General features: G+C 47.8%; 3 protein-coding genes across 3 annotated transcripts; 2 read left to right on the forward strand and 1 right to left on the reverse strand.

Annotated features, from left to right (window-relative positions):
• Window positions 1-449: 449 nt before the first annotated feature.
• On the reverse strand, window positions 450-3,505 carry TRUGW13939_04178 (uncharacterized protein; the record flags this gene model as incomplete). Its single annotated transcript, XM_035487355.1, has 5 exons — window positions 450-892; window positions 946-1,780; window positions 1,837-3,143; window positions 3,207-3,390; window positions 3,458-3,505. The coding sequence occupies 5 exons, from the start codon at window positions 3,503-3,505 to the stop codon at window positions 450-452; spliced, it is 2,817 nt and encodes a 938-aa protein (XP_035343248.1).
• Window positions 3,506-10,629: 7,124 nt separating this feature from the next.
• TRUGW13939_04179 (uncharacterized protein) lies at window positions 10,630-11,163 on the forward strand (the record flags this gene model as incomplete). The annotated part of the gene is made up of 1 exon (XM_035487356.1): window positions 10,630-11,163. One exon carries the CDS (start codon window positions 10,630-10,632, stop codon window positions 11,161-11,163), a length of 534 nt encoding a protein of 177 aa, XP_035343249.1.
• Window positions 11,164-12,429: 1,266 nt separating this feature from the next.
• Window positions 12,430-15,731, forward strand: TRUGW13939_04180 (uncharacterized protein; the record flags this gene model as incomplete). Its single annotated transcript, XM_035487357.1, has 2 exons — window positions 12,430-12,671; window positions 12,752-15,731. 2 exons carry the CDS (start codon window positions 12,430-12,432, stop codon window positions 15,729-15,731), a joined length of 3,222 nt encoding a protein of 1,073 aa, XP_035343250.1.
• Window positions 15,732-15,789: the final 58 nt, after the last annotated feature.

Below are 15,789 nucleotides of genomic sequence, written 5' to 3' on the forward strand. Positions count from 1 at the left end.
TAAAATAATCCATAGACGCCACAGTCCACGCCAGCAGAAACGGGATATGAGAAGAGAATCAAACCGAGCAAAACAGGCATATCTTCGTGGCTGCAAGATTGCGGTGAGAGTACAATCATCGCATGTTAGTCCCACCACATGTAAAAGTAAAAAAGAGTAAAAAAAAAAGACCTGTACACCGACAGGAAGTGGTCAACCAACGTAGAACCTTGGGACTGCTTCCATAACCCTCCGAATCTTGTACATACCCACAACGTGGAATCGGAAAAAAAAAAAATAATAATTAAAAGAAAAAAAGCCACAGGAACAGAAATTTGGACACGGAAAGAACCCCATATATCTCCATGAAAATTCCTGTATGTATATCTCCCTCCAGCAACAATAAGAATATGAAACAAGGCAGAATTAAGTGCACGAAAACAACGCGTGCAATCAAGGCCATCTTCCACTCATGCGGCAGAATAATCGCCCACACTAACAGCCACATCAGCGCCAGGCTGATGCGTGGCAGTGGAGTCATTAACGGTCGTGACAGGTGCGGTAGCCACACCATTTGAAGATTCGACAGCTCCGTCATGAGAGCCGTCGGTAGCAGAGCCCCCGTGGAGGCTTTGAGTGTCAGTAGGTGGTGGAGTAGGAGGAGCAACCCCGCCAACTGGTGACTTGATATCCGTCAGGGACCTCCGAAGAGGCTGAGGGGAGGATTTGTGAGACGCGGGTGGTGTGTTGGATGAATTTGCGGCCACAGTAGGGGCATTAGGATCCACTATCAATTTCTCGATGGCGATTATCTGCTTGCCATAGCTGAATTTCTTCAATTGGCTGAGCAGCGGTTTAATCTCATCGATTATCATCTCACGCTCGTCACCCTTGACTTGCCCAAGTACTTTTTCTATATCAAAGTTAATATCTAGAAACAGGTGGAGGAAATATGATAATACTTACGGATGACGTAGTTTCCATACTGATCACGCATAAGTCCAAGCAATGTGCTCTCACCACGATCGTTGTGAGCTGTCAAAAGCCGAATGACTTCTCGGCGCTGGCTCTCCTCGCCAAATTCGATGCTCTTCTCTACCACATTGCTGGCAAATTTGTGCTTAGAGAAATTGTGAACATTCTTAACAACGGCCATGATCATGCGCGATCGGTCTTTCTCGTCGCCGTTCTCGATAACATGCTGAATGACATAGTTGCCAAATTGGTCGGGGATCAGAGCTTCCGTGCAAACATGAAGCTCGGCGAGGATGGATTCACGATCTGGTACTTCGCAATGCTCCAACATCCTCTGAATGACGCGGCAGCCGTAAGGATGGGTAGCCAGCTTGTTGACCTGACCCTTGAAGGCGTTGATAATGAAGCGAATGTGCTCGGATGGGACACGTTCGATGGCCTTTTGGATGACGTGGTTACCATTCTGGTCACGAACACACTTCAAGACAGAATTTTCAAGCTCCTTCACCATGGAGGCTTGCTGATCTGTCAAGATGTGTTCCAAGGCCTTTTGAACGACACGACAACCGTACATTTGGGTTGACAGAGCGAGGACGTGACCCTTCATTTGATTTGCCAGGATCTTCTTCTGAGACTGGTTACCGTGTTCGAAGAGTTTCTGGACAACATAGTTGCCAAAGACATCCGTCATAAGCTGCAGGCAATTGGGCTGGATCTCTCTGAAAACCTGATCCTTTTCATCACTGTTTGCAGACTCCAACTTCTGTTGAATGAACCGAGATCCATGTTGATCACCACTGAACTCGACTACATGGTTATAGATATCCTGTATCTTATTAGTCGACATGCTTGTTTCATGAAAAATCGATATCACCAGCTTACCTTTAGCTCGTATCGTTTATTGGACTTGTTGTGCGTACGGAACTCTTCTAGGAGAGGACTGCGCACAACCTGGCTAGGATCGGGATCACGTTGCGCAACACGTTGTCCCAGGCCAGATGACAAACCGCCACCAAAGGGCATCTGGAGGTAGGGAGAGTAGGAATTTAGTCTAGCATTGGAATATCCAGACAGTTCGTAATTCCCCGAGAATGACACCCGACCCGGCACCTGGTTGTAGTCTTGATCTTGTTGCAACCCACGCAATTTTCGGTCCAGGAGAGCAGTTTGCCCTTCGCCACCGACCTGAACCGACATGCGATGACCAGATGAAGGACGAAGTACGGGAGGAGTGCCCACAGAAGGGTAGAAGGGACTATTGATGCCGCGGACATACTCGGCAGTCGGTGATGGGTCGCGTTCGCCCAGTCTCGATAAATGTTGATAGGACGTAGGGAACTCAGGTGGCACATCGCCGGTATACGTAGCCATGCTTTGATAGTTTGCCTCATCTGCCGTTAATTGACCATTGAATCGATTGGTCGAGTCATACGTGCCATGATTCGCATAAGAGGCCCGTCGCGCCTCGGAGTATCCCGCAAGGGATGCATTATCGTTCAATTGAAGACGGTTCAGTCCAGCGCCGATATCAATTTGCCCGGTGGAGAAACGCGAATCAAGACCATGTGTGTCAGAGTGATAGGATGGGTGGGCGGAATGGTTTGGTCGTTGACTTGCCATTTGGGCGATGTGAGGATAAGCGTTTTGAGCATTCTGGCGAGTTGATCCTCCTGCAATTGATTCAGATGGGACGTGAGAAAATGGTGACATGTTCATAGATCCCATAACATCCTCAGTTCGTTGAGGGTCCCGAGCCGTGGATACATTCGAGACGACACTAGACTTCCTCTGGAATGCAGCAGCAGCTGGATTGGCAGGGAACGAGTTGAGCTGTCGTTGGCTCGCAGCATCAAAGTTACCTAGATTACCGAAGGATAGATTGTCGGTAGGAGATGCATAATTGTCTGCCACCGAGCCCAAATACCCTTTGGAAATCGAGGCGGATGGGTTCTGACCGATGGCAGATGTGCGAGACAACGCGAAGTAAGAGTTAGGGTCTCCGATCTCTCCCCTTGCAGATGCATTACGATCACTGGGGCGGCTCTCAACGGGCGAGGTATTCATGCTGTTGTTCCCCAGAGTTGAGGCATTGGGTGGGTTCCACGAGAAGCTGTGGCGACCTGCCCATCCATCGGATTCGGACGTAGCAAGTAAAGAACTTGAGCCGGTTTTTCCCTGGAAAGCATTCTCTGTACAGTGTGTTAGCGAATTTGTGGGCTCATTTGATGATTTAGCTAAGAACAAATTCTGACCTCGGTTAACAGTCCCATCCGGACCAGACTCAGTGTTGAAGGGGCCGCCGATGTTCGAGTTGGACCATATTTTTGACCATCGCTCCTTGGTGGTGGGGAAGCCATTTGCCACGGCTGAAGCGTTGGACGATCGTGTTCGGTCGGCATTAATGTTGGATGAAGAATCCATGCGGTTTGTACGGACCTGTGGAATAGATTGATTAGCAGAGCGATAAAAATGATAAAAATGTCAGGAGATAATGATGACGCACATTAGTAGTATGGACTCCTGATCCATTGGTGGCCATTGTCGATGCCATGTCGACAACCACAGAGTGGTAGTGGGATTAAAAAGTATTTACGTTTTCACACTGGGCGAAAATGCACCCAACAGCGAAAAAATGACAAGAATGAAGGGCGCCAAATCGGTCCCAACAAGATTAAAAAAAATTGTGAGGGACAGTTCGGTAGGGCTCTAGGCAATTATATACCCCTGGTGGCAGATTTTGTCAGTTAGTCGATGATATTTGATGGTAGGAGCGATGTGCTCACGTGAGGAGCAACCAATGTTGGATGTTCCTGGCGGGGAGGGACTCACCGAAGGGAGGAAAACTGGAAATAGAAATATGACAGCGAGCCCGTCCAGTAGGCAGGCGAAAAGTATCAATAATGGCGTTCTCGCGGGATCGATGGAATGAAAGAGCGCGATGGCGGACGACGGTAGTAATAATAAAAAAAAAAAGTATTTGGCAGAACGGTTTTACAAGAATTGTAGGATATGAAGGAGGAGGGGGATGCGAAAGTGGGAGGAGACAGCGAGAGGGCGTGACGGATTTCGCTGATGCAAGGCAGTCGGTCCACGATCTCCTTCGTCAAGAGCTCAATCCAGCGTGGGTAGGTGAGGTGACCTATACTCCGTGCATGCCCCAGGAATTCAAACAGCCGCAGATCGCATTCATGAAGGTTGTGGAGACCACAAATCGGGAGCTATCTGCAGGCTAGATGAAAGGTGAAGGGTTTGGCGATGGACGGAGGCAAGGGGGGATGTAGGAGGAATGCTGGTGCGGTGGTGACAAACGGGAAGCCGCGAGGGACAAGGCGGAATGTCGACGGCGGTGAGAGCTGGCGATATGGATGTCACAAAGCGCCGCGGGTTTATTTTGAGGAGGGGAACGATCGATCGGTCGGGGGCGGAGTGTTGGGGGAGCCGGATGGAAATTAATTTTTTTTTGGATTTTTTTGAATTTGATTTTTTTTTTCTTTTGTGCTGTGTTGTGTCTCACGAGCCTGTTGTGTTGCGGAATGGATCGTTTTGAAACAGCCGCCGGGAGAGAAAAGACGGACTGGAGGGTGGCGGACACGGGAAACGAGAGAGCGAACTGGACACGAGAGAGAAAGAAAGGAAGAAAGAAAGAAAGCGACAAGGAGGGGAAGAAATAAGAAGATCCGTCTGTCGTGGCAAGCGGATGGGCAGACAGGACAGACCAGGAACAATGGGGAGCGGTTCCAGGGAGACGACGAGCCAGGAAGATGATCGCAGCAGAAAAAAAGCTGATAGCGAGACCGGCCTGTTTGGGGTTTAGCGGGGCTGCCGTAAGGGAGGCGCCCGTACATGGGCGTGACCATACGGCGGGCGGGCTGCTGCAGGCAACCGCGGATCTGCAGCGTAATTAACCGCGGGAATACGCTGACGGGGACGATTACACGGCACGATACACACAGGCGAGGAAGGGAAGGCGCGATGCAGGCCTTCCTGACGGGCGCTCCTGCCTCTTTGTCATGGCCATGTAAAACTACGTCGTACCCGGTACTCTCGCACCCTGCAAACCACGCGGTGTTTCAGGGTACCTCCTACCTCCTCCTCCCTCCTCCTCCCAGCCCGTGGATCGCTGGGGGCGTGATCCAGTTTCTGGCCCTCCCAAAGCTTGGGAGCAGCCTAATCGCAGTCCTGGGGAAGGACGGGAATTAATAGTCATCGACGTAGTGTGTCAATAATCTCTCTTCGTACTGACTCTACGCCGCGTCAATGATTCTTCTGATTCTCCCCGACATGCATGTTGGCCCCGCTGCTGCACCACCCCAGCCAGCCCACCCCGATCAATGATCACGTCAGGGACTGCCAGAGTATTTGCATTATTCAGGGTCCATCGGCTCTAACTTCTTGCTCTAGCGCCTGTCTGCCCGGTGACATCGGAGGAGAACATCCAGTCAGAGACTCAGCAACATCAGCTAATTTCTATTCTTATTATTAGCACAAGCAGTTCGCGACACCACCGCCCTAGCCGACAGACCCCACCCGCATCCACTCGGACAACAATTCCAAGCGACATGCCGCGGCTAGTGAGCAGGATCTAGCTAGACTCGATCCAGCATATCTTCATCTTGTTGACACCGACTTGTTTTTCAATGTGTGCCTCATGCGCATGCGACCCTTGGTTGACAGGCACTATCGCGGCTGAGGGAATTCGAGAGGGGTCAAGGGTAGAGCATCCGTGCCATGGACAACCGTTCTTTGTGCTGTGCGAGTCATTGCAGGGTCAGCAAGCTCGATATTAATCCAATATAGTCATCGTCAATTGACGCTTATTGATCGACTACTAGCTCACTAGAGAGTACTGCTTTCTTGGCACTGCACCGGACAAACACTATCGAAGTCGATCGGGATGCACCCCACCACCGCGTGCCGTTTATCGATCGACTCTCTCTTGACTTGTGCTTTGGTCGATAGGTGCTGTCGAGATCGGAGCGCTACTATCGCTCTGTAGACAACCAAGGAAATCAATGCTTATTTTCCAAGGATCATCGTCTCTCAGTTTCTCGGCGTGCAGCACCTGCCCGGTTCGCTCATAATCTTAGAGTGGCTTCTCTTGTGGAATATTATGTCTCCTTCGGTTCTCGTCATCGATTAACGGTATGAAGGGGCAAGGGCCGTGGCCGTGAAGGACCGCGACCCTTAACCTAATTTATGCGACCAAAATCTTCTGGCCTTGGACGTGAGCCCTGAGATGTGGTAATCTACGATGCCAGTCAGCTCGTTACTACCTTCCTTTATTGAACATCTGGAGGAGATAAAAGGTGAGACGATCATCCGAGCGTGCAATGCTCCAATATCACCTTTGCTCCTGTCTATCTCAACCCCCTTGCTTGACGATACCCCTAGCCTGCCTTCTCCAGATGAAACCGTGCGCTCGACGACTCACGGCCTTTTTTTGTTTCCCCAACGATCATTTGTCAGATCTGAAATTTCCGGCGCCCTCGGTTTACTAGATTTACATCCGCGGAATTTTGGAATAGTAGTACTAGCAGTAAACTAAGCTCAGCCAAGTAACTACCGTCGATCGAACAGCAAGATGAAACCATGAGCGAGCACATTCATGCCATGCACAAGCCAGTATGCAACTGTCAGAATGACAGCTTCGGCCTCCCTTATTTCGAAAACAACTTTGTTGATTGATCTTTTAATCAAAAATGGCTACTCCACACCCGTTACATGGTTTCTGCACTTCTGGCAACATCCAAAATAACGCCATTGAAACATGCCACCTGGCCCGTACAACCCATGGGCTCGCTGGGCGGGGTTTTACCTTGTTCTATGCAATGCACTGCATCATAATCAAACCTTGTCTTCTTGGTCAGGCCAATATGACAACGTGAGGTGTCGCATATCAAAGGTAGATGGTCAAGGTATCACTATTTCTTCATGTAGAGTACACCGTTGGTAGTATGAGTTCACCGGTGATTTTGCTCTACGTCTGTAAATGTAATTAATTTTATAAAATAATGATTGCAATGACTTGAGGTATTTACCCCAATTACTTGATCCCTCTGGGTTGTTTCCAAGTCTGGTGGTATTAGGTCCATGTTCGGCAAGGCACTGATCGATCAAAACGTCGTCCAATACGGCTCGACAATATTGAGGTTTAGTGAGCATTTGATCGTTCTCAAATATATTATGGTAATTGCATATAATATTTAAATTCATAAAATTGCGTCGAGAGAGGGCTTTCAAAAGTTTTATGTAAATATATATATCTGAGTTAAGTGGTGTTTCTAAATACATATTGTGCATCCAGATTCTAAATAGGGTAATTTTCTTGCATTAATTATAATCCAGGAATGATCAATATTGACTAACCAGACAAATCATTTAGTATTTAAAGATTTACATAGTAATAAAGACTTCGTAGACATGGTACTCACACTGGACAGCTTGCGGCGGAGGACGGGAAAAATGAATATTTCACCAGTTATATCATTTAGAAAGCTGTTGATATCCGACATCATCTATGGATGTAAACCTACTAAGAGTAAAAATGCAGGGGCAAAAAGGTAAACATATGGAAAAACTCGGCAAGTCTTCTTTGAGTTGAAGTGCTATTTCCTTCAAGCCCATTATCTTGTTTTATATTGGGTTTAATTTCAAATGTTGTCTAATGTAATATTTAGTGCTCATTTACCTCAAAATTCCTTATTACTCAACCATTAGATCTACAGTGGTACAGCACTGTATCACTTACTCTACACCTTATAGAAAGTACCTTGAACAAATTTTCGGGGGTCCAAAGAAATTAGTATGCCCGTCTTCATGCATATTTCTAGCCAGGTTGCCTTGTACAAGAAGGAATTTAGATGAAGAATCTCGCTTTACGATGAACCGATATTTCTGAAACAGGAATAATCGTATTCTGGACAATGGGTTATATATATATAGACCAATCCGGTATAATTAAGAGTAAACCAGCCAGCGAAGCAGTCTCACTAAGAAAACGCTTCTACTACCTGGTAGGTCTCGCTGCCAACAACTCTGGAAACAACGGGTTCGTGATCTGGGTATTTCTCTATAACATCCACCCATCTTTATCAACTCTCTTACTATCGCCTTGCTTCTCAGCTTGGCGCACTTCCCAAGTGCCTGGTGGGTGTGCTAGACACCAGGTGCCCCATAAATAGGGATTCCATTCTGTCTTCTCTGTCCACATATGAGATTTTTGAAACCTAGCTATGTAGCCGTTCAAATGGTGTACATGAGCTTCTATTCACGGGAAAGGTTCCCCGATTTCAACTTACATCCGAGACGTCGACTTTGACCAGTGAAGCCTGGCTATGTTACTCTCAAAGTTTGTAACGCTCATTCTGAGATATTCCCTGTGAAAATAAATAAATTGAAAATGTAAAGCAAAGGATATCGTCAAACATACCAATATGCAATTTTTAATGCGTTGCGAATATCATCACGTTCCTCTCGAGACAGTCCCCAGAACAACTCCTTGGTGAGAGGAATTCCGGGCAATTCATCGAGCACGATATATAAAACATATCCATCAGGAACAAAACCTGATTGATCTTGCTTGCGCTGTTGGCAGGTGATGAGGGTCGGACAGGATTGACAACCTTGTTGGTGCAGCGACTTTGGTGCTTCAAACTCGTTTCCAGACAGTAAGAGTTAGTGTTTCAGAAGCTTGTTTCTGCCTATCCTCTGACGAGAAGAATTCTGATCCAGCGTATGGAATTCTTGAGGATGTGAGTGTAAGGATTTCTGTATGCAAGCTTGCAGAAAGTGGTCAAGGGACTCACTGCATATAGACTAGCATCAAAGCTTTGGCGTTCTTCTTTTCCTGGCAGAACACATTCGAAGAGAGCTTCTACCTCCGACGGTAAACCCTCTTCTTCATACCACTCTTCTGTGAATTGATCAAGCGTCTCGTATCGTTATTTTTACCAGCTTCCAGGAGCACGCTGGATATAGAATAGATCCGGAGTGGAATGACGGGAAGTCTATGACTTTTCCCTCCCATTCAGGGGTGAAGAATACCTTATCTCTACCCATTTTTTATGTCTCACAAAGATAAAAATAATAAGAATGATATTTGGCTGTAGAGAATCAACATTGAAGAGCAAGGTGGATATAAAGTTAGGCAGCTACGGGGTTTATTTCAAGATGTCACTGTAGACGTCTGCATTAAGTCATCGATGTTCATCATATAAGGTCTTGGGAAAATACAAAGATTTTTCATCTTCTTTATTTAGAATAAAATTTGCTATTTTTGGATGTTTGGCAGACTTGGGTAGTGTTCATAATAATGCTGGCGGCCTTACATGGGCATTTGTGCGCGCGTGATACGGGACGAGAGTGTAGTTCCGTATATAGAAGGCACTACTAACTCGATTAAATATGCATGTAATGTAGCAAACAATGTCCAGCTTTTAACCAAAATAAATAATATAAACTGATATGGTATGAAAAGGAAGAACATACATCTATCTATATCGCCTTTCGACATTTGAGACGTCTGCACATAATGATGCATAGTGGAAAACCTTAAAAGTTATTTTGCATGTATGAACTGGATAGGCCAAATCAACAAACAAATAGCCCAAAACTATAGGAGACAAATGGTAAACATAGACCTTGCTTTATATTATTAAATAATTGTTCAATGACATTAGTTGCATAAACATTAAACATCAATGTTATGGTGATGGACGGGCGATACCCCGCTTTTTGCGGTACAAATCACCAATCACAGCTCTTGTCACGTCTGTTTGTAGCCTAACGTGAATAGGCAATACCAAAACTAATAATAGCGGCAAGAATTTCCCACGCAGACACCGCGCATATCGACCGAAAATACATAGATAAATAATTAAACATAATATTGATTTGTTGCAGGACGATAATAGACACTCGATAGATAGCAATATCGCCCTTGCTCCTCGAGGCACATGTGGGAAAGCAGGCGATAGGCTGGATAGTAGTCGAGAGCTAGCAAGGCGAGAAATTGCAGTGGAGCCGCTCCTGCATTATCATTGGCAGGCGGAGTTGACAGGCGCTCTGGACTATGCCCCAAGAGGCTTAGCCCTATAACTGCCAAGAGCCCCGATTCATGCTGCGTTCCTGGCGGCACGTACAGAAACGCCCTGTGATTGGCTCGCTGGCCGGTTCTGCCAGGTACCCGTGCCCCCGCACCGGCCAAAAGCAGACTAGCGGCGAACTGGTCCAATTCTGGCTCTGGCTGGACCACGACGACCGCCCCCCAGGGAGGCCCGACACTGCCTCCGTCCCCTTTCTCGCCCTCGTTCATCTTTTCGCTCGCTCTCGCTCTCTCCACATTCTTTTTTTCCCTTTTCTTCAACCCTTTCGACCTCTGCCATCCCTCCCTTCATTCATCCGCCTTCTCTACGACTGGTGTCAGCAGCTTCACTCTTTCAGCTGCGCACCGTGCCATTCCTTCCTTTCACCCACACAAAACAACCTGTCGCTCTTTGCCGGAACCACGCCTCTACCGACCCACGCGTGACCACACCACATACATACATACAATACACTCTTTAACCAACAAACCATCACCACAAAACAACATCGGATCAAGAACAAAGATATAGGGAATCAGAAACAAGACAATAAACAACCGACCAGGCCCCCCCAAGGAGAATACCGTCCACGATGGCCGCTATCAGAGTCCTCGCTGCTCGCGACGACCAGAACAATGGCTCCATGAACCCCACCACTATCAACTTATTGATCTCTTTGCTCGTTTTGATCTTGCTCGGAATCGTGCTTGCCGGCAGCTTGCTTTTGCTCCGTCAGCGCCGTCGCAAAATGCAGTCCGAACTGCCGCTGTACAACAACCAGAAACAGGGCCACCAAAGACGCCTCACAATCACACAGAACAGCAGGACTGGCTCGATACACGTCTACAACGAAAAGAAAGATTTGATTCAGAATTCGTCAAGCCCTCCGCAAAGCCCCGTGCCTGAGATTCACATCACCTTCCCTGAAGAGGAGGACGGTTCCGGCAAGCGCCACTCTGGCCGTGTCGTTGTCGTCCACATCAGCGAAAAGGGCGGCGTTGGGCTTGAACCATACAAGGAGGACCTTCCGCCCTACCAATCCAACGAATCCGGTCGTTTTCAATCCCTCGACCTGGAGCGTATGGGTGGATTGAGGGAGAAAGAAGAGGGTAGCAGATGGTCTTAGACGATGTCCTCTATGCACCCTCTCTTCTTTTTGCTTCTTTTTTTTCGGTGATACCAGTCAACAATATCCTTTATCATTTGTTGCCTCTTTTTTTCGGACTTCTACGACCCTATCCGCATGACGAACTCCATAAACGGGCGTGACCTTTATAATTCTATCTCGATTCCTGCGTCACACAAGGTGACCAGTCGTCCTTTTCGCCCTTTCTTTGGTTGCACATACTCCATGTATACTTTGATCCTGTACTCGAAAACCTTCCGGCTACAATACTGTCGAACTGACAACCGGCACTACCTGCCTCGCACTCATATCGAGAGTTTTATTGTCTATTCATAATCTCGACCCTTGAACATTCTTGTGAATATTCAGCAATATTTCACCGTGTTGTACCTGGAACCTACTGTTTTTATACAAGCGTTGCCATTGCGTTTTACAATTTACTCACTTTTTTCTTTCCCCGCCATACGCCTCCCTTCCTTCGGCCCTGCCACGTTACTAGGGTCGGCTCGATGCAATCCGGCGGCTTCACTTCTTTTCTATCATTATCCTTTATTTCGTCACTTTTTTCCTTTTGACTTTTCTGACCTCTTTACTCCTGGAAACTCGGGCCAAGGCTTGAATAGCTTGTGAATGATGTAATCTGGCCGGTACAAGGCGCCTTCTAGTCAACACTTTATTGAGTAAATAATGAAATTTTCTTCTTTTACACCTTCTTTTATACTATGTTCGTAGTTGTAGTCGTACAAGGATTTTGTCAATTGCCAGTGTCTCGAGGTGATGTACTTGTCAACACAGAGATGACGATTGGCCGGTGGGGGAGCGGCATGGGTCCCCTAGCTAGTAGCTACCCGCAACTCCCTCACGGAACACAGCGGCACTACAGCTTCTCTCTTCGCGACTCAAAAACTCCATGCAGTAATTTCTACACGTTGGATGCCATTCTTTCTCTCTCATTTCAATTGAAATTTCTTTCTCTTATTTTCTTGTCGACTTTATCTTTTCTATCCTTTTAATGAGCGCTCGCCCAGTGTGCTGGCAACGATCCGAATACCTACTACCTAGCTACCTGCGTGCCGCATGATCTCAACATCGGACAATTCAAATTGGCAGGATTTATACGCTCTTCTACTCTTCAAAATGTTCTTTCTCTGAAAGATATATGCTATCCACGATTCTCTCTCTCTATATAATAACCACGGATCTCCGACACCCACACAACCCGTTGCTCAACCACACCGAGACGCATAGAGCCGTTCGTAATCGGGGATGCAAGCAAACACATCCGAGAAAAAGTCGCTGGGCAGTCACGCCGGGGGTTCTGATTCTCAGCTGGGAGGGCTTTCTTCGACTCTTGAGAACCGCGACGCCAGCACTCAATCCTCGAGTGCCTCCAAGAATGAAGAACCTGGTTTAGCAGAAGCTTCGAAGAGCAAGGAGCTGCTTAGGGCCAAAGAAAACGACTTTAAAAGGAAACATTTTGGTGTGGTTGGAATTCTTTCATGGATATTGTAAGTTATTTTGACAAATCCTGATCTGCCCTTTTTTTTTTTGTCAGGGGCACTGCTAATTTCGTGTGTGCGCGCGACAGCTTCTTACACGTTATTGGCATATATCTATTCACGAAAGGATTCCTTTTGACTCGCCTGGTCCTCAGCGACAAGTCGAGTTGCAACATATCTCCCCTTGACAATGTTGATTTCGGTAGTGGAAAAGCAGACGAGGGCTGCTGGCACCCCAAGACTTTCGACAAGGCCGTCTTCTTAATCATCGATGCTTTGAGATATGACTTTACCGTCCCGTTTCATCCAAAGTCAGAGAGTGACGAGGCACAAATATTTCATGACAACATTCCTATCCTTTACGACACCGCAGTCCAATCACCTGAGAAAGCGTTCCTCTTACCTTTCATTGCCGACCCTCCCACAACCACCCTACAACGATTGAAAGGACTTACTACCGGCACATTACCTACTTTTATTGACGCCGGCTCGAATTTCGCTGGTACGGCCATTGACGAGGACAATATCGTGTCTCAGTTGCGTGATGCTGGTAAAAACCTGGTTCACCTGGGAGACAATACCTGGCATAGCCTGTTTCCGGACTACTTTGACCCGGAACTGACCCGCCCGTTTGACTCTTTCAATGTATGGGACCTGCATACCGTGGACAACGGGGTCAATGATCACCTATTCCCTCTCCTTCACCCGACAAACGCAACAAAATGGGACGTTATTTTTGGACATTACCTCGGCGTCGACCACGCCGGCCACCGCTACGGTCCTAACCATGCCGCTATGGCCGACAAACTGAAACAAATGGACCAGGTTATTCGTAACATCATTGACTCGATCGACGACGAGACACTCCTCATTGTGATGGGGGATCATGGCATGGATTCAAAAGGCGACCACGGCGGCGAGTCTGATGACGAAGTGGAAGCCGCCCTTTGGATGTACTCCAAGAAAGGCATATTTGGACGTACAAGTCCGGAATTCGTGACGCCACCGAAGACCGCTAAGGAACGTCCAATTCCCCAAATCGACATTGTTCCTACCCTCTCTTTGCTTCTCGGTATCCCTATCCCTTTCAACAACCTTGGCTCTCCCATAGAAGAAGTATTCGCAGGAAATTCGGGTTCGGATCTGAAGAATCTAGCAACGGTTAACCGTATCACATCGGCTCAGATCAAAAGATACCAACATCAATACGCTTTGGCGCGAGGAGTCGACGATAGTCAAACATCTGGCCCTTTGTCGCTCTGGGCCGAGGCCGAGTCACAATGGAAGGCATTGTCAAAATTGGGATCCAATTCGGAAAAATTACGGTCCGCATACGCGGCTTATAAAGAGTATCAGCGAGATACCTTGGACGTCTGTCGCGGCTTGTGGGCCCGGTTTGATGTACCTAGTATGGTACAAGGGGTTGCGTTTCTTTTGGGGGGTATCGTGGTGTTGATCACGTATGCTCGAGGTATACGTGACGACCGGACGACCCTCAACTCAACTCTACTTTCTCGCATTGGCTTAGGTTTGAGCCTAGGAGCCGTGGGTGCCCTGGTATTCGTGTATGCTGGCGATGCCTCTCTGCTTGACTCCTTAGCGTTTGGTACTGCAGGAGGAAGTATACTGGGTGTAATGTCTACCGTTTTGTCCACACCGAAAAGCTTTAAATCGTCGCTGCCAAACTCTTTCTGGAGCTGGTTTGCTGTGATTGCAACTGTTTCTCAGTCCATTGGATTTGCGTCGAACTCATATACCATTTGGGAGGATCAGATATTGCTCTTTTTCCTTGTCACTTTTGGTGTACTTGCCGGGATCTCGTCGATGCGTCAAATCTCGACATCGGATAGGGTTCTTGGGACGTATCACTCGATCCTCTTTATTATCATGACAAGACTTGCATCGTTCTCTCGTTTATGCCGAGAAGAACAGATGCCGTTTTGCAAATCAACCTATTACTCGTCCGCAACCTCTTCAACTTCAGCTCCTTGGCAGCTCATTGTTCCCTTTGCAGTTGCATTGATCTTGCCGAATGTGGTAAGATCCTTTTATGTAGGCTCTAAGTCATACGAGGGTTCTGCTACTCTATGGATCGGCTTCGCTTTCCGTGTCGGATTAATACTATCCGCAGTTTTCTGGACTTTCCATGCAGCTGATGACAATGGTTGGTTTCCTCTCGCCAAGGGCATCTTGAGATATCTTCGAAACATTGTAGCCCAGTTGGTGCTAGCCATTGCGTTTGCCGCAGGAACAGCAACTTTTGTTTGGGCGAAGCCATGCATCAGCATCAATATGACGCAGGCTAGTGACCAACCGGAGCCGCAGCAACAACGCACGACAATTACGATTCTCGGCTTCGCAAACGTGCACGGCTCTAGGTTCGTCCTGTTGGTCATTAATTTCTGCTTGGCGATTACACTTTTGAGCAAGCCCATGGGGCAAGGGGCTATTGCTATTGAGATGGTGCAGATTTTGTCATTGGTTGAGATTCTCGACACGAATGCGCTCACCACGACCAACTCAGCCATTGGGCCAGTCGTGTTGGGTCTGCTGGGATCATTCCATTATTTCAAGACCGGCCACCAAGCTACATTAAACAGCATACAGTGGGAAAGCGCATTCTTTGCCCTCTCCACAGTCAGATACCCCTGGTCGCCCCTACTGGTCATTTTCAACACCTTTGGCGCACAGATCCTGGCCGCCGTCGCCGTGCCCCTCGTGGTGCTCTGGAAACGCCCAATCGACACCCACGGCCGGGTCCCCATGCAGCTCGTTTCTTCAGAGGACGAGAGCAGCAGCAGCGGCAGTAGTCGCCCAATGCTTCGCCTCCTCTCCGACGTCGCTCAGGCCTCGGCAACGCATATGCTCTACTACGCTACCATCAATTTGGCGACGACCATGTGGGCCGGCCACCTACGTCGCCATCTCATGTTGTACCGCATCTTCAGCCCTAGATTCATGTTCGGTGCTGCTATCTTGGGCGTCGTCGACGTGATCGTCGTCGTCGTCGCCCTGGGTCTCGGATTGAGATGGAACACTGTCAGTGTAGCAGAAGTTTTCGGATGGTGATCTCCAAAAAACAAAGAAAACCGTAGAAAGGAGAAAACAAAATCATGCTAGTGGTAGT

This window comes from Talaromyces rugulosus, chromosome II (assembly GCF_013368755.1).
Source record: "Talaromyces rugulosus chromosome II, complete sequence".
NCBI classification, from domain to species: Eukaryota; Fungi; Ascomycota; class Eurotiomycetes; order Eurotiales; family Trichocomaceae; genus Talaromyces; species Talaromyces rugulosus.